Source organism: Silene latifolia, chromosome 2, assembly GCF_048544455.1.
Source record: "Silene latifolia isolate original U9 population chromosome 2, ASM4854445v1, whole genome shotgun sequence".
NCBI lineage: Eukaryota > Viridiplantae > Streptophyta > Magnoliopsida > Caryophyllales > Caryophyllaceae > Silene > Silene latifolia.
This window is the reverse complement of record NC_133527.1, coordinates 16,252,326-16,271,108: the sequence shown is the minus strand read 5'-3', so window position 1 is coordinate 16,271,108 and position 18,783 is coordinate 16,252,326. Positions and strand designations below refer to the sequence as shown.

At 38.6% G+C, this 18,783-nt stretch overlaps 2 protein-coding genes across 2 annotated transcripts; one reads left to right on the top strand and one right to left on the bottom strand.

The window, feature by feature from the left end:
* The first annotated feature begins 6,472 nt into the window (after positions 1-6,472).
* Positions 6,473-8,905, top strand: LOC141642357 (membrane protein PB1A10.07c-like). The gene is made up of 8 exons (XM_074451141.1): positions 6,473-6,722; positions 6,964-7,053; positions 7,266-7,340; positions 7,574-7,643; positions 7,870-7,941; positions 8,058-8,191; positions 8,281-8,354; positions 8,581-8,905. The coding sequence occupies exons 1-8, from the start codon at positions 6,688-6,690 to the stop codon at positions 8,673-8,675; spliced, it is 645 nt and encodes a 214-aa protein (XP_074307242.1). The 5' UTR covers positions 6,473-6,687; the 3' UTR covers positions 8,676-8,905.
* Positions 8,906-12,623: 3,718 nt separating this feature from the next.
* On the bottom strand, positions 12,624-18,380 carry LOC141634878 (uncharacterized). The gene is made up of 8 exons (XM_074446688.1): positions 18,318-18,380; positions 17,524-17,619; positions 15,205-15,333; positions 14,896-15,009; positions 13,813-13,893; positions 13,371-13,543; positions 13,185-13,281; positions 12,624-12,719 (listed from the first exon to the last, which is right to left on the bottom strand). The coding sequence occupies exons 1-8, from the start codon at positions 18,378-18,380 to the stop codon at positions 12,699-12,701; spliced, it is 774 nt and encodes a 257-aa protein (XP_074302789.1). The 3' UTR covers positions 12,624-12,698.
* Positions 18,381-18,783: the final 403 nt, after the last annotated feature.

Genomic DNA, 18,783 nt, shown 5'->3' with positions numbered 1-18,783 from the left:
GTTCATGATGTCTTTCATGTTTCTCAACTTAGGAAATACATTAGCGACCCTAGTCATGTGTTGCAAAAATAGATTCCCGAGCTTGAGCCTAGTCTTTCTTTCGAGGAGAGACCGATTCGTATCTTGGATAAGAAGGAGAAGAAGCTAAGGAGCAAAGTGGTGCCCTTGGTGAAGGTTTTGTGGAAGTGTGGTGATGTAGAAGAAGAGACTTGGGAGCCGGAAGCTCCCATGCGTGTCAAGTACCCTAGTTTGTTTTCTTAAGGTAATGCCTTTCGTTTCAAGTTTCGAGGGCGAAACTTTTTAACAGGTGGGATGATTGTAACACCCCGCGCTTTCCTTATATTTTAAATAAACTTTTAAGTAATTTTTATTAAATGATTATTATTTAAAGCTTATTTTCATAAAATATCGTCTTAGCCGTGTAACGGTAATAATAGTGTAGATTTTAATAATATTATTCTCCGTCTCGAGTTATAGTAGACTTGGGACGAAAATTCTAGTGGATACCGACTCATTTTGAGTTATTGGGCTTATCTTGACTCATGGGCCTTTTTCCCCTCTTTTCTCTACACAAAACCTCAACTAAACCCTCACAACTTCATCTCCCTCACTTCTAATTTCTGAAATTTCCGAACAACCACACCACCATTGTTGAACCTTCCTTTACTAACCCTAAAATCACCATATCTCATTCATTTCTTCACCAATCGCGTCCCTTTTCGCGCCATTCGCTTCCTTTTCTCATTTCCCTTCTTTCTAAGTAAGAAAGTCACCATCTTTTCCTCTATTTAGAAATTCTCATCTTACAAGGATGTGGATTCTTGACTTAATACCTTTATTTTTGTGTTTAGGGGAGAACTTGGACAACCCGGAGGAGGATAGCTACATCATTGACGAGTCTTTAGAAGATTGAAGTGCAAAAAGGTAACGGTGATGGGTTACTCGACTTTTATGTTAAAATTGTGTGGTTTTATGTAGTTATAATCTCATATGAATGATAAAAGTTGTATCTTTCATGATTGGTGCTAATTTGGTTGTTGAATATCATGCTTGTTTGCAATTCTCACATGTTTGGATGAAAAATCTCATGCTACATCTCTTGAATCCGAAATTACCCATTCACATGCTCAAATATGTTGTTTTTCCGAGTTAGAATCATGCTAGGATACGTAAACAATTGATGGGAAACGATTTTTGTTGATTTCAAATGATTCGGAAGCGTTTTGCATTGAATCCGCGTGTTTGTAATCCCAGCCGGTGGACCGGCAGCCGGTCTACTGACCGGCTGGGAGATCCCTGTAAGTTTTTGAACATATTTTCGTAAGCCTGTAGTCCCCCGCCGGTCGACCGGCGGCCGGTCTGCCAACCGGCTGGGAGTACACTGAACGTTTTAGGTGATTTTTGAATTGGCCGTATTCCCAGCCGGTGGACCGGTAGCCGGTCTACTGACCGGCTGGGAGTTTCCTGTAAGATTTTTGTGAAATTGGGATTTGGCTTGTACTCCCAGCCGGTGGGCCGGCAGCTGGTCCACCAACCGGCTAGGAGTGCACTGTAAATTTCTTTTGATTTTCAATATTAGTGTGTTGCCCCAGCCGGTGGCCCGGCGGCCGGTACACCACCCGGCTGGGAGTCCCCTGTTTGCTCTATTTCACTTGCGACTTCTAATAATGATTGAGTTATACATGTATCTTCTTTCCTATCGATAATTGGTTACTTTAAGACTCATTAATGTTATGATCATTCTTACTCTTTTTGTGACCCAAGTGTGACGATTTACATTGTGTGACGACTTGACATTCCTTATTTACCCTTTCGGACCTTTGGTTACGGATATGTGTGCCATGTTTCCGGATTGGGTTATCCTTCCGCCTCTTCGGACCTTTGGTTACGGACTGTGTGCCATGTTTCCGATTTGGGGTTACTCGACCTTTGGTTACGGTCTGTGTGCCATGTATCGAGTCTTGGATGCGGATAGGTCGCCGCATGTCGAATCGGGTGACGTCCATCCCGAGAGTCTGGATCCAGGTTTAGACTAGGACCGTATTATGATCGTCGTCCTACCAGGAGGTTGGAGTCTAGGTTGTTCGTCTTGTCCGTCCATTCTTTGTATTTGTCTTACATTTGAGTCAAGTTGATATGTGACAGTTTGACCTAATAATTCTTCTCTCTTTGGTGCTTTACCATTCCTATTTTCTTATGCCCACTAATCATGATTTTCTTATTACCGTAAGTATTTATTCTTATGCTTGTTTATTTAATTAAATTCCTAATTACTTGTATTTCGACATATTGTGGCTGGGAGAACCCTGAGTTACTCCCCACTGACTGTGGCTTTCATATTTATTATGAATGACAGGTTGGTGATGAAGCTTAAGTGGGGAAGACCGTGTGAGCTAGCGAGTTCTTACCTCGGACCTTATTTAGTTATCATTTCGATAGACTCACCCCCTTTTGAACTTATGTTAATTCGTGGGATATCTTTTCCCCAATAAATAGACTTGTTTTGTAAACTTAAATTTAACTAACTAAACTTATGTATCGTGTTGGTGATGCCTCGCGTTGGACTTCATGAGAAGCCTTAAAAGTTTTAAAAATCTCGTGTTTCCGCCACGATTTACTAGTCACTTTTAGTTACCTCAAAGAGGGGTGTCACATATTTTCCTGCTCCTAAAATATTTTTCTATTCCTAAATATTTTTCTGGGCCTGAATATCTCCTGATTCTGAATGTTTTATGGCTCTAAAACGTTATTTCTGAATTCAACATTTCTGATTCTAATAGCCTCGCTCGTATTTTAATTCTAACAAGTTTTAAGTTGTAAAACCACCTTGAATAAATTTTTCAAGTAAGCCGAGTAAATAAAATGCAAACTAATCTGGCAGAGCCTGTATTCATTACAGAAGGCGTGTGTCCGTGGCTAAGCATGTACAACCAGGACAACCAAGCCTCCCGCGATGCATTAGCACCCACGCAAGCCTGGCTCCTCTGGACGAGTGGGCATACTAGACCCCTTAGCCAGCAATCTAACAACGATGGCCAAACAAACGACGTGCATGCACAAATCAAAGCACCAGAAACGGTACGACACAAAAACATAACCATTAGGAAATACTTAAGTTTCAAAAGCAAAGTATGTCTGGCACCAGAGCCAGACCAAAGTACATAAACTGTTCAAAATAAAGATGTCAATGCCCCGTAGGGCCAAAAACTAGCTAAGCATAGCAAAAGTCTTTCAGATGCAAGAAAAAACTAATCTATGTCAATATGCTCCACAGCTTCAGAAGCAGCTGCTTGAGCATCAGGAGCAGGAGAATTCACCTCTTCCTCAGCATCCTGATCCTCAGCGGAAGCAGCACCAGGTTCCACCAAGCCAGCCAGCACGTCCAGATTCAAACCATCAGGGAAAGCAGCAGCAAGTCTCCCCTCTTCAGCTCCTAAGTCCCAGGCCAAATGCTCTCCCTTCCGGAACATCTTTATACATTTGATCTTCGTTTCCAGAGCAGCATAGGACAAAGCATTCATCAGAGTCCCTTTTAACTCCCGCACATCCGAAGCCTTCTCTTCCTGGATCTGAGCAATACGAGCCTCAGCATCTGAAGCACGTTTCTCAGCATCTGCAGCATGTTTTTCCACCACAGAAATATGTCCCTCAGCTTCTGAGGCACGCTTTTCAGCATCGGTAGCCTTCTTCTCAGCATCAACAATCTTTCCCTCAGCACCGGAAATCCGCCCTTCAGCAATAGAAAGACTGTTACGCAAACTATGCTTCTAAGTGGCCTCCTCCAACAGCAAACTCTGGGACTTGTTCAGATCAGCCTGAGTCTTAAGCCTATCCTCATTGGCTTCTTTCGCCAGCTTCTGGAGTTTTTCATTTTCTGCTATCAGGAGAGACACCTTCTCCCGCAGATACAGAGCCATCTGGAAAGACTGGTGCACCAGAACCAGGTGTTAAAAAAAAAAAAAAAATGTTAGCGACCAATGGTCGTTTACCTCAAAAGAGTGCTCAGCTGCACGGTCCACCGAGTCAAGCAAAGGTTTGTTATCCAACGCAGATCTAGGAGCTGGAAGAAGCATCCGGTTCATTAAGTCCAAGTTACTTGCAGACCTAGCCCTTCCAAAATCGTTTGGAAGTGTGAAGACAATAACCCAGAAGCAGGAGCAGATTTAGAACCCGAGGCAGCCCCGGAAGCAGGGGCACTCCCAGAAACGGAGGCAGCTCCGGAAGCAGGAAGAGCTTCAGACATTGGGATTGGGCCAGAAGCAGACTTGGCCGGAACAGAAGCGGGAATCGGCTTAGGGACCGGGGGACCTCCAGAAGCAGATGACCCATGCCCAGGTAATGGAGGCCTCACAGCTAGAGGAGTAGCTTCGATGGGAGTCTGCTCCTTGTCCCGGCTAGCAGCAGCGGACCTTCTCTTGGGACGAGGTCCAGAACCAGGGGCAGGGGTGGACTTTCTTTTCTCAGCAGGCTTGGGGGCAGCCGCAACCTGCTCCTTTTCCTTCTGAGCCAGGACATCCTCTAGAGAAATTCTAAATTTTGCAGAACCTAGAAGCAGCAAAAATCAAGTCAGAACCAGATATATGAAATATCCGGAAGCAGAACCTAGTCAAAAAAGGAAGAACAACGCACTAGTCGACATCGAATCTTTCTCTTCAGCAGCTGTTTTCTTCACCACCGCAGTAGAATCCTGAACCAGATTGGGGAAAGTCCTATTTTCTGGAGGCGGACTAAATAGCTTGGAAAGAGAGGCGGTTCCGTCAAGAGACGAAGGCAAAGGGCACAAACCTGCACAAAACACCAAGTAAGGAAGTATAAGCGCCAAAGGGAAAATACACAGGAATAAGGACATGCAAATACCATCTGTTGACCGCCAGACGCTGACAATGTAGTCGGTCGGAGGAGGAAGGGTATCAACTTTGGCAAAGATAAAGCGAGAAAACCACTTGTTGTCATCCGGCTTCACGGGAAAGATGATGCAATTCTTTTCTCCATCCCTAACCCGAATGGTCACTTGACCCCGAGCGAGGGACCTGACCGAAAACAAGTGTGCAAGGTCCGGGAGACCAATCCCATAACCAAAACGGTTATTCATAGCATCAATCGCAAGCAAGGTCCGCCAAGTATAGGGAGCCACTTGGCAAATAGCCAAACGATTCAAGTTCAAAAACTCTTGAATCAAAGGAGGAAAAGGAAACCTCAAACCCAGACGGAAAGCATATTCATATAAACATATCCACCCCACCCTCACTGAGTCGGCTTTTTGGCCAGGGGTTGGGATGTGAAACACCACACCGTCAGAGAAACCAAAGGTTTTCTTGATATAATCAAGATCCTCGGAGGTAAAGTCGGAATCACAAGAATGTTTGGCGGAAAGGACGCCGCCGGAGAGAAAAACGTCAGACGGCATCACCGGATCCGAAGCCGAGGGTGAAGAAACAGATCTTTTTGGCATGATGTGCAAAGAAATAAAAAGAAAGCAAGTTGAAGACGAAGTACCTGTGGAAAATCAACCGCCAGAAAGAAGGAAGGTTTACAGGAAAAGGAGATGAGAGTGATTGATGGTGATGGAGAAGTGAGAAAATAGAGAGTTTGGGAATACCGAGGGGATATAAAGGGGAGAGAGGAAGAGTTAGTGGGAAAGTGGGAGAGTTATTGTGGCGGTTGGGAAGTTATCAAAGCTAAGGTAACTGCTAAAGCTTCATCAGTTCTCCGCATCGCAACAGAAATTCCCGCCTAAAAATATTTGAGACGGAAATTTGGGGGCAATTGTTAAGAATAAAAATTGATTTTATCATCCGTGACGTGGCATTATTTTATTGGCAAAAAGAGTGGTTGTAGGATGACGATGTGGCATGAGGCGGTTGGTAGAAGAAAGGAAAAAGGGATTGCTGAGGTGGCGAGTTATGGGCCGTTAGATTGAAAGAGAAACAAACACAAGTTGAGAAAGTATAAAACACACGTACAAAGAAGGATTGTGGGGGTAAGTCAAAAACAAACTCCTATTCTAATGGAGTTGACCCAAAGTCTAGGAGCAAAAAGAGGAAAGAAGCTGTTGGACTCCCTATTCCCTGTTCGGCAACTATAAAAGGACAAAGGAAGCAGCATAAAAGGGGCATTGAACACTTCACTCAAAAATCCACCAGCAATTGGCGATAATTATCTAGCAACATAAAATTGTATTTCCTTACTTGGGCGTTTTTACATCGATTATAGTGCAAAGTTGGCGGGATTCCGACTCCCCCCGCGGTTGTTCCCACACCGGGTTTTCCGCGTCACCAAAAATCTCTCGTGTCATCCTTTTGATTTATCTTTTCCTTCTTTACTTCGTTGCATATTCGTCTCTTAAATTCGTCATAATCTGTTATTAATCGGCCATAGATCAATCACTATCACTCACCTATAAAATTAGTAATTCGGTAAATTTTTACCAAAACATTTTTCTTCTTAATGTTTCTGACAACAGTCAGAACAAGCAAACTACATGACATTCGCAATGCTTGGTAATCTGGATGGTGGCCGGTAAAAGTTGTCCTTTTAGTTATAGCTATGACCTCTTCCTTCTTCATCCCTTCCGAATTCATTCATTTATATGGCAAGTCTAGATTGTTTAACAATGCTTATGACAAATTTAACGTGGGCTGTGTACATCCCTAGGTGGTTATATCATATTAATAGTGACCTTACCATATGTTTCCAGGTGAATTCGCTCGTATAGGTGCAGGGTAATTTTCTGATTCTTATATCCATCTTAATTATGAAATAGTGATCTTACCTTTTATTGTACGGAAAGTTATTTTACATGCATCGGTTTTGAAATAGTGATCTTACCTTTTATTGTACGGAAAGTTCTTTTACATGCATCGGTTTTGAGGAAGTAAAATTTAACTTAAGTTATTCACCTTATATTACTTCGTAATTTTGTTTCATGGGCCGCCCAATTCAGAATGGTTAATCATGTTGCAGGGTTTTTCTTGCTCTTCAACTTATTAGCGTGATTGAGTTTATAGCGTGGTGGAACAAGTACTGGATGCCAGATGAGAAAACTAAGCAAAGGTTTATCTTCTTGAAGCTCCCTAATTATTATTTTTTTTTTCTTTGAAGCACCAGTTCATAAGCTCAAATGTATCACCTCTAAATCTCCGTAGATTACAAGAAACATCGGTTTTTCTTGAGGAACATAAGTTTTCACATTTAACTGTCGGAGTAACATAGCATTTGACTTCAGTTTTTTCATGAAGTTTACGAAAGGCAATTCGTTGATGCAGCTGCTCCCTTGGATTATTAATGTCGACAGTGCTCTATGCAGCGTCTGTGTGTGGAGTTGTGATGTTGTACATCTTGTATGTCCCGAGATCTTCCTGCACTCTCAACATATTTTTCATTGTTTGGACAGGAGTTTTGCTTCTTGTAATTATGCTTGTATCTTTACATTCAAAGGTAGCTTTGCCCGTGTGTTTAGAAAACACAGATAGGCGATGCTGTTTCGGAGAAAGTTTGCATTTATCTCTGAGATAAACATTTTGGTGATAAAAACTGCTTACTAAAGACTAAAAACTCTAAATATTGTTTTCAGTGAACCAGCTGACGATAAATGCAGTCCGCAGAAGGAAATGAATGGACATTATGATTGGATTACTATAATTGTAAGATTTCTTCAGCTTCTCTACCATTTTTTTACGAGAAAACTAAATGGATTAGATTTCTTCAGCCTCTCTACCGTCAGTGAAACTGATAGATTTTCACTATATTCAGGTTATTTGAACTGCAGAAGACACACTTCATAGTTTTAAACTCGTTGGGTTATTCCTGTACTAATGTCATGAGATTTCTGTTAGCTTTGTGTATTAACATTTCAGCGATTTTTTTCAGAGTTTCTTCTTTGGACTTTGCGCAATTGTGATGGCTACTTTTTCAACAGGGATCGATTCTGAGTCTTTTCAGGTGAATCATACATTCCTTTCTTCTGAACAATGAGACTTAAAAAGATTGAACTTTCCTTCTGTTGTCATTTAATGTGCACTATATGCTAACTTTCTATGACCGCCATTTTTATGCAGTTCCGCAAAGATAAAGTACAAGAAGAGGATGATATTCCTTACAACTATGGCTTCTTCCACCTGGTATTTTCGTTGGGTGCTATGTATTTTGCAATGTTATTCATTAATTGGAACCTCAACAGCTCTACCAGAAAGTAAGGCATTCTTTTGATAGCTCTATTCGGCTCCTTACGTTTCCCAACCATTTACCTTCTTTAACTGCAATTCTTTGTGTGTCAAATAGGTGGAGTATTGATGTCGGATGGGCAAGTACATGGGTTAAAATCATCAATGAGTGGCTAGCAGCTGCCATATACAGTGAGTTATCGGATATACGCAACCTTAGGCCTTAGCCATATGTTATTCTAAGATAGATCAAATTTCAGGCCTAGATTTAATAACCTAGGAATTTCATCAAAAAAGTTATTTTATTGACATAAATTACATGGGAATTAGAAATTCCGAGATATGGAGTATAATGAAAATTAGGATTTCGCATGCATTACAAATTCCTGCAGTGAATATGAGTTTGATAATATTGCAGTGTGGAAATTGATTTCTCCGGTTCTTAGACAAGCTAAAGTCATGGATCAAGGTTCTGTTCAGCCAGAAGATTTCCGTTTTCTTTTGACTTTGTGATCAAGGAAGTCGATGTTTTTCTACACTTTACAAACTTTCCCGTTGCATAACAGTGTACATCAGTACATTAGTCGAACTAAGCTACACAAGAATCAAACATTCTTTCGTATAAGGACGTACCAAGAAACAACCGTACTACAAACAGTACTTTGTATGTAGATAACTTGTTATCTACTTTATTTTCTTCTTGCAAAATAAATTAAATGTAAATTATTCACTGAGACATAAAAGTACGGAGTATCGATGTTAATGGTGTCAAAAGAAGAAAATTTGAGAGCATACAACTTTTTATACAAGTCCCTACACTCCTATCGTAGACAATAAGTCTAATATTCGAATCCACATACTAATGGTAAATAATTCAGCTTCTGACTTTGAGTCGTTGAGGTCAGGGGTTCGATTTCCATCGTATTATATTATAAGCTAGAGGTGAATTTTAATATTTTACTTAAATAACCTTACTAAAATAATTTCTACCAACATCACTTTTTCATGAAGAGGATATCAAAACCATTGTAATATGGTTTCACATAATTTTATCATAAAACTGTTTTTACATGGGCTTGGATATTAATACTAGCACAAATTCTCATTGAAGACATGACATATCCGTCACAAGCTGAAGACGGATACCATTTTACCTCACAATGTACCCACTTTTTCTCTCTCTGCAACATTATTCATGTGGTCCCCTTTCTCCACTAACCCATTTTGTTACCATTTTATCTCACAAAATATCCGTCACAAATGGTAACCCGTCACAAGGGAGACCAATTGTAATACTAGTTTTATAAATGAGAAAATGACACTTTAATTATTGAGTAAGTCTCGTGTTACTTGGCATTGGTGGTTTTAGTTAGCGCATGCCCATGTGGGCTGATCCTTTCAACTCCAGTGGCTACTTTTTGTGCACTTTTAAGAGAAGCTACCTCGGGACTGTTGATTAAAGGAGGCGATCATCTCAAAACTCTGGCAAAGAAAAAAACGATCGGATTTGATAAGATTGGGACTATAACTAGAGGCGAATCCACACTGATGAGCTTCGTAACACTAGCTAGCTGATGATGTTAGATTGAACTAACTATTGTACTGGTGTTTCAGAATTTCCCGGGGGAAGGTGTTTTTGGAATAATTGATGGGAGGAATCTTTACATTGGAATAACACTAGCAGCTTATAAAGTATTCATCAGTAGTGGTAAGCTAGCTAGTGTTATTCCAATGTAAAGATTCCTCCCATCAATTATTCCAAAAACACCTTCCCCCAGAAATTCTGAAACACCAGTACAATAGTTAGTTAAATCTAACATCATCAGCTAGCTAGTGTTACGAAGCTCATCAGTGTGGAGTCGCTTCTAGTTATAGTCCCAGTCTTATCAAATCCGATCGTTTTTATCTTTGCCAGAGTTTCGAGATGATCGCCTCCTTTAATCAACAGTCCCGAGGTAGCTACTCTTGAAAGTGCACAAAAAGTAGCCACTGGAGTTGAAAGGATCAGCCCACATGGGCATGCGCTAACTAAAACCACCAATGCCAGGTAAATTAACATCAAAGTTCTTAACCCTTTCTGGGTTTACTGCAAACAGAAGCATGAACACTACTCTCACCCTCCAGCAAGTCCTCCCTTAGACGTTTCTTATAACCGTCCATTAATTCCATAGCCTTCACCACTACTGGCCAAGGTATAGTATTTTCACGATCAAGAAGAGCATATGATTCTCGTAGAGCTGTGACACCGGTGAGAAACTGACGGTCCATGTCGGCCTACGTAATCGCTTTTTTATTCTATTAGCTTCAAGTTCGCGGCTATCTTTGTCTCTTTCTTTAGTGACAAAATTCATCTGCGCTTCAGCAATGTCCAGCCTCTGTTGTAGTGACTTTCCATTCACTTCAGCTATGTCCAGCTTCTCGTACAACCCTTCTTGATGTTCTTCTAATACTTCGTTTTTACCAAGCACCTCAATAAGATATTGATTCAGTGAATCTCTTTCGCGTTTCATTTCAGCGAGATCATACTCAATGTCAACGAGTTTTTGCTCGATATCCGACATTATTTCCACATTGGTAACGGAACTCATATTCTGGTTCAGGCAAAAAATAAACGTATTTTAAAAAGAGTGACAATAAACTTAAGGCATTATAGGAAGTACCAACTTCAACCATATTTAAGGCCATACTATAGGGTAAAACAAATTAACGTGGGCTTTGACATTGTATAATCATGGAAAGAGCAAACAATGTTATTGTGAAAACAGATTACAACAAAAGGTGAAATAATCTTCTCCTGCAAATATTAAGCACGTTGCCAGATTGAAATATCTACTATACTTAGTTTTGGCAAAACGTTCCAGCCACAAATGCAGTTTGATTTTCAGACCTGAAGCAACTTTTAATTCGTTTGGGGACTAAAGTATATATTTCTTTTCGCAAGATAAAAAAACATACTAATTAATCAAATAATACTTATAAATGAAATAATCTGAATGTTATATAGGCTACTATTTACATAAAGATATGCATTTCTTTTGCAGGGATAAAATAATAAGAACAAAAAAAAAACAGAAACCAGAGCACCTTTTCAAGGGAGTGAAGACGTTTTCTATATGATTATTCCATAGATTTTGTAATTAGCACACTAGTTTAGACAAGTATTTATAGTGAGTTTTATATTTAAACTGATTATGAAACAGTCTTGAATGGCTTTTGTAAGTATTTCTAATATTAATTAAATAATATTATGTCGTTTACTGTCATTAACATTCAATACATTTTTTATATATGCTATATCAAAATGCACAACAATATTTGCTATGAACATTATCAATAAAATAAATGTTCCTCTAAAGGCATGACAATGGACATTCGCAGGAATACATTATATATGAACCTTTATTTGTATGAAATAAATTACCAGAGCATATTAGAATTCCATTACTGCATTATTCTTGCAATAATATTCAATATACTTATTTACATAAAGATATGCATTTCTTTTGCAGAGAAAAAATAATAAGAACAAAAAAAAAACAGAAATTAGAGTACCTTTTTAAGGGAGTGAAGACGGTTTGTATGATTATTCCTTAGATTTTGTAATTAGCACACTAGTTTAGATAAGTATTTATAGTGAGTTTTATATATAAACTGCTTTGGATAAGAATAGGAGAAGTTACAATTTATGAGTGTAGTATCACTACTACAAGTGGCTCCCTTTGATATAAGAGGTAGTGAAGGTAGAAGCTGAAGGAGAGGTTTATATGAATGAAAAACACATGTATATAGAAGAGGAACAATACGGCAAATTACATGAAAGAAATGATCATGCAAAATGGGAAGCCTAAAAGAGGCCAAAAATAAGGGCAGTTATGAAAGAAATGATCATGCAAAATGGGAAGCCTAAAAGAGGCAACCTAACACTTCTTGCTGTATACAGAAGCTTAGGCACATACAGTCGTAACCAAAAACTATTCTACTACAAACAAATGCAGGCGGAATAATATTGGAATGAAAGACGCATGCTTAACAGCTTACGGTTATGGTTGAAACACTCCCTTGTAATATTTCCTTTCGAGTTTGTAATAATTACAATACTACATACATAATCATGTATATATCGGAAAAAATGGTTGAGCAATCCATATTATTTGAGGTCTGGAGCTTTATTTCCATCTTCAGAATTCAAAGGAACACTCGGTTTGTTGTGGTCTTCACCACATCAACAACTAATGAAACAACGTGGAAGTAATCGAATCATCATATGAAGTCGATTAGATAGATATTTCTCGTCGTCACTCAATTGTTTTGGCTCAAAAAGGATCACTATCATCACCAAGGGTAGAAAGTGAAAACGGGGCAATTGCTACGTTGAATGTCCTTGATCCCGTTTTGTCAATGTGTTTCATTTCAAAATCACCCTCCTGAAGTTGCACACAAAATATACGACATTTAGCACCCACTAGATTCCACGACAAGGTCAGCAACATTATCGAGGTGCCCCAAGCGTACCATCCTATGGCGGGATAAAGAGGCTCAAATGTATGGTATACAATCCTACCCCAGATGCAAAAAACCCACCTTTAATGAAATTAACTGAGAAATGCATCGATAACTAGTAACTACTACAGAATACGGAGTACTTCACAATAAGAACCACGGCAAGTTTAATAATCATTTTGCTTTATTCCGTCATCATTATAATCCATAACTAAATAACAGTGAGTCTTTCGCTCCATTAGTAATAGGATCAAAACGTCGGAAGTCTGTATGGACGTGCTTCTCAGCAACTCCATAATTTTATGAATGAAAAGGTCGCCACTCCATAGACCATAGAGTGTTTGGACAAAACTAGATTGGCTATTAAAATAGGTCCACAAGCCCCGATCCATATTTGACAAGATAACATGAGGTACTGAACGTGACCATTCATATAGTGCGCAAACACTATGGATAATTCATTTATACCCGTCAAAAGGGGGGGAAAGGAGCAAATTAAAACAAGCATAAAGATAAACTCACCATTCTTCCGCTAGAAGTACTTAAGGGACATGCTGAAGAGTATTCAAAACCAGTCCTCGGAAGTATAACCGGCTGTTCCCCAATAACTCCTATACCCCTGGTCATAACAGAACAAAGAAACATGTAAACAAAGGCAGCAGAAAATAGAAAAGCTGAAAATTCTCAAACATTGATGACAAAACTGACCAGACATTCTCGGTTTTCCCATTGGCATCTGTAATGATCCAATGCCGCCTCAATAATTGTACAGGACGGTCTGAATTGTTAATTATCCTAATCCTATATGCGAAAAAATACAGGCCTTTGGAGGGCTGGCTACGTCCTTCAATGTAGACACTCCGAACTTGGACACGGATCCCCTACAATATACGAAAACTATAGATTTATAAAATATATAAACCATTTGATAAGACCTTGACTTTTTGCCACACGACTACACGAGTAATAGGAAAGGGATTAAAGAAAGCCAGCATCGGCAATTCTTCATCAACATCCACAATAAGGAAGAGAACTCTCGCCAAAGTTAGAGATGATGATAAAAAAGACACTCAAAGACAATAATCTTAGCGATAACAGGCACACACAAATAAAAACTTATGTCAACATACGGAAGAACTTTGTTTCCTACCAAGGTTGTAGCATCACTTGAACACTTCAGTAGAGAATGTGGAGAAATCTCATTGAGTTCATCCCTATACATTGCAGCATCCTGATAAATTACTCAAAAACTTAGTCGCTTGTCATTTCAAAGTTGACAGAAAAGTGAACGTAATACATACATTGCAATTCAAAACAATGAAAGGCAGCATAAAATCTAGGCAGGAAAAAGGAAAGCAGAAATTTCAAATTGTTAAAGTTCTAATATCCTACTTTCCCTTTTCATGGCCATCAAAGCTGACAACAATCCTCGATCCACCCTCACACCACAGAAGATAATCCTGCTGCTCCCAAAAAAGGTGAGAGAAACTCCTCTTTGCAAGCCAAAGAATATTCCATACTAAAACTAATCCTTGGTTTATATGTGATCAAATGTATCATCTTTTATCAATATGGACGGTCACACGTGGGCAAACAAATCAAATACGAACTCCTTTAGCACATGTGAGCAGAAAAATGCACGTCAAGTTAAATCTAGATAGCGAGCCCTTCAATATTTGGTTCAGAAGTGAGAAAGCCATATAATTTTCCATTGATGTGCCGAACTAGAAATTGGCCAAATAGCAAATATGATACTCCCTTTATCCCACTTTTATTGTCCCTCTTTCCATTTTGGGATGATTTAAGAAAACATGATGAAATACCAATCCTACCCCTTGAATTAAATGGAATGAAGACAATTATCATTGGGATGAAGATAGTGGTAGCTAAATTATCTAGTGGCAATATTGGAGGTTCACAATTTTTCCTTACTAAAGTAGAAAGGGGACAGTAATTGTGGGATAAATTTTAGGAGAAAAAGGGAGAATAAAGATGGGATGGAGGGAGTATCTTTTTTAAGCATGTTAAACTCAACGTAAGTATTAAGTTTGAATGTTGATTATAGATCAACTCTTATGTAATTATGTTTACCGGAAACATGACAGACAATTTTGTTTGTGAAATAGAAGGCTAAATAATAAGTAAAAGTCATACACTGAGAGTCTGAGACTATAAATCCATCTGCGTACCCTAATGCTACACCACTACCATAGTTCACAGAAAAAGAGAGTACCTGAAACCTCTCCTCAGCAATAGCCTCTTTCAAAAGTCTCCTCAATCGCAAAACGGGCTCTTCTTCCTCAAATAATCTTAATGAATCGCGTATTCTAGCAGCTTCTTTATAATCCTGCAAGTAGACCTCAAATATCAGACACTACGCCTAAACCAGGAGGCAAAATCCCTTCTAAAACAAATGATCAAGTAAAAATTCCAGCTTTAGGATATCAACTAATGCATGTTTCCATCAAAAGTCAAACCAAACCTTACAATTGTTTCCCATAAGGGCCGGCCATTAGAGAAACAACGTGGGATCGGGACAGACCATTTTTTTACACAAAGAAGTTTCTGGCACCAATATGATCTTCTCAAGTTTCAGATCATAACCAAACAAAAGAGCCAAGGACCAAGAAACATTTCCATACCACAATTTTTGCAACAATGCATCGAAAAGCTATCAAGTACAACTCTTTCATAATAAACTACACATGAAGACCTAGAGTAGATTCACATCCATTTTACCACTTCTACAAAATCAAGGTTCTCGTGATTGTTCTTAAACCATTTCTATTACGGACCTATGATTGGTCAGCTAAATGACAATTCATAAACTAAATGAATGAAAGTCCTTGAAACAAAAAATTATGCCTGTACAGGAAAATAAACCCATATAAAATCGCCATTATCATCCTATAACTTTCCATTTCAAACTGCAATCCTCACAAAAATCAAACATGTAGATACCCAATGTGTTTTTTTCAATACAATTTGTTTCCAAATATACTATACGACAACAACAATATAACCCTACTTACCCTAGTGCCTCAAGCCCTCAAAGACTCCCGCAAATAACAGGGTAAGGTATATAAGTATATGACCCTCGTGCGTCAAGCCCTCAAAGACTCCCGCAAATAACAGGGTAAGGTCAAATGTACACAGCTCTTAGTTTAAAAAAGTGCGCCTAGGTGCAAGGCGCAGTGAGGCGCCAACCACCAACCAGATCGCATCAAGGCGCATGGAGTCAAAAGGCGCACCTAAGGCGCATGAGGCGCACCCAAGGCGCAACTAGTGAGGCGCACCAAGGCTCACACGAGGCGCATTAGTGTGCAATTCCATATTTTTTTCGAAATTCTTTTATTTTACCCTTCATTTCTCCCCCTTATCCTTAATTTTCACTTTTAAAAACATGTTAGCCCTCTTCAAAAAAAAAGGGACTATTTTCGCACAAAATTTGATTGTAAAATATGGATGTTCTTTTGAAAAATCAGTGCGCCTAGTGTGCAAAAGGCGTGCGCCTTCGCCTTGCGCCTTATCCCCTTGGGACCCCATCGCCTCAGTGCGCTTTGCGCCTTCTCAAACTAAGACACAGCTTTACCTCTGTGTTACAAAACAAACATAGAGGAGTTTCTGGATAACTCCTAATGACAATTGCATTGAATGATTGCTACCCTACAATAGAAAAAGAGATCACCCACAAGGCCAGAATGGTACGATATTGTCTATAAAATAATCGATATTCTAATTCACTCCGAACTTCCGAAGTCCAAAATAGACAAAAAAAAAATTAAAAAAAAATATAGCTCCTACATTGATTTTCATTCACATGGGTGCACAACCAATGAAGCACAGTAAGTACAACAATTAAGGACTATCTCATATAGCCTAACTCGTGCAGTCATGCCCATCCCATTTCCTGATTCTAACAAGGCATGGAGGAGACTGAGGAGTCTTTGGATGACTCCTAATGACAATTGCGTTGGCAATTGCATTGAATGATTGCTAATTTGCTACCCAACAATAGAAAAAGATCACCTACAATGGTACAATACTGCCTATAAAATAATTGATGTCCTAACTCCTAATTCACTCCGAAGTCCAAAATAGACAAAAACGATTAGGAAAAAAAATTGCAATTCACATGGGAGCATATAAAGAACATCAAAAGGCTATGAGGAGAGAAAAGCAAGTCCGTCTTACCCAATACTTGATAAATCCGACAATATAATACTCTTACTTGTTATAATCATAATTCATCTACCGTAAATCACATGAGAGGAAAAAACAGTAGTAAGAATCCAACAAGAAAATACAAAATAGTATGCAATTCTCAATCACTTAAGTAAAATACACGTATACAATAACCTAACATGTTACACTAATGAAACGCACGAATACCATTAAAATAGAAGAGTTTGAAATAGAAGAGCTAATCGAGTGCCATAAATTCAGAATGACCATAACAAACAACTCTTGGCTTTTGTATAACAGCATATGCGTTTTCTCACTTAACTTGGATACTTATATTAGCAGGTTGCTTACATATATGTATGGCCTATGTAATCTTATCAATAGGAGTCACAAATCTTCATCTTGGACAAGAAGGGAATTGGTAGGAACAAAATGGTTCTTGAAAACTCAGATTATAAAACACAATATTATTAAGGCCAAGAAGGGTAAAGAAGGCTAATTATCTCATTAGTTGAGGGTTGAGCATCAGAAACAATAGATGACTAAACAAAAGTTGATATTGTGTAAGATAATCCCATGGTAAACATAATTATCATGACAACATCAAATGAGCTAGATTATAAAAACAATTGACACTTTCTATAAATCAATACACTCATGATTGGTGCTTAAGAACATTTCTAGGAACATTAAGATTATAATAGCAGTGAACACCATCTAAGTATTCATCAATATTATAAGAACTCCAACAATGAGATATGGTTTGAGGTTTCTGTAATAGACATAGAGTTATGTATCAGTTAAAAAAAAATTACGACAAAATAGTGTGATTAGCCTCGTGTAAGGTGGTTTTACACAAAGATAGTGTGAAACGGATCCAAACATATAACTACAATACTAGGCAAAGTCGTTAAATTAGGGGAAATTAAACACACTTATGGATACATACCTGCAATTCTTCATATACAAATTATGATAGATGAATGCCATTTTGACTTAAGAGACCACGAACACAGGAACTTATATCTGCCGAAAATTATTACAAGTGGTAAGGTAATGATGAATCAGGTATCTCAAGACCCACCAAAATCATATACAAGACTATTAAATTTGTACTCCCTAACATTTCCAACCTGGAATGATTCATATGGAGTTTCACTAGTGTTTCACACAATATAGCTATCCCATTGACGCTTTCATACTTCTTTAGTTATAATATCAGTTTCCTTTGAACCTAAAATTCGAACTTAAGACACAATGGTCCAAATTTTCGTAGAAACCCTAAATCACAAATTGATCAGTTTCATTTCAATAGAAACCAAAACCGCAATTCAATTGAAATAGTTGAGATGATATCAGTTTCATAGCAATTAATCAATAAAAGCGAAACAAAACAAAATAAGGTAGGGGTTGTACCAATATAGAAGACCGACAACGACAAGGAGCGAGGGACTGCGATTGCGACAATACCTTAGCGTTTCCCATGAGATGCGGAGTTGGTGGTTCCAAGATATGAGCATCGTCAATCATCATTGATGATTTTCCTGTGGAGATGAGATCGAAGACGATGCTGATAGAGCGAGCTTTGAGAAGTGAATTGGGAAAGGTGGTTCAAACTTCAAAGATACGCAATATGTCGAAGGCGGGATGGTAGATATTGAATAAGAATTTTGCGTAGACAAGCCTGGGCCCATTTACAAATTACTAACTCAATCTATACAATACTATTAAAAGGGGAACTTAAAATACCACGTCATAAATGCCACCTTACACTACCAAAAAGCCACGTCACTTACTACACATGACATGTCAAATTTTAATATGACATGGCGAGTTAATGTGATATAAATCATCAACTTATTATTATATGACATTAATTTAAATATATTTTTTTCCAAAATTTATATATCCCTTTCAAATTTACATCAAAATTTCA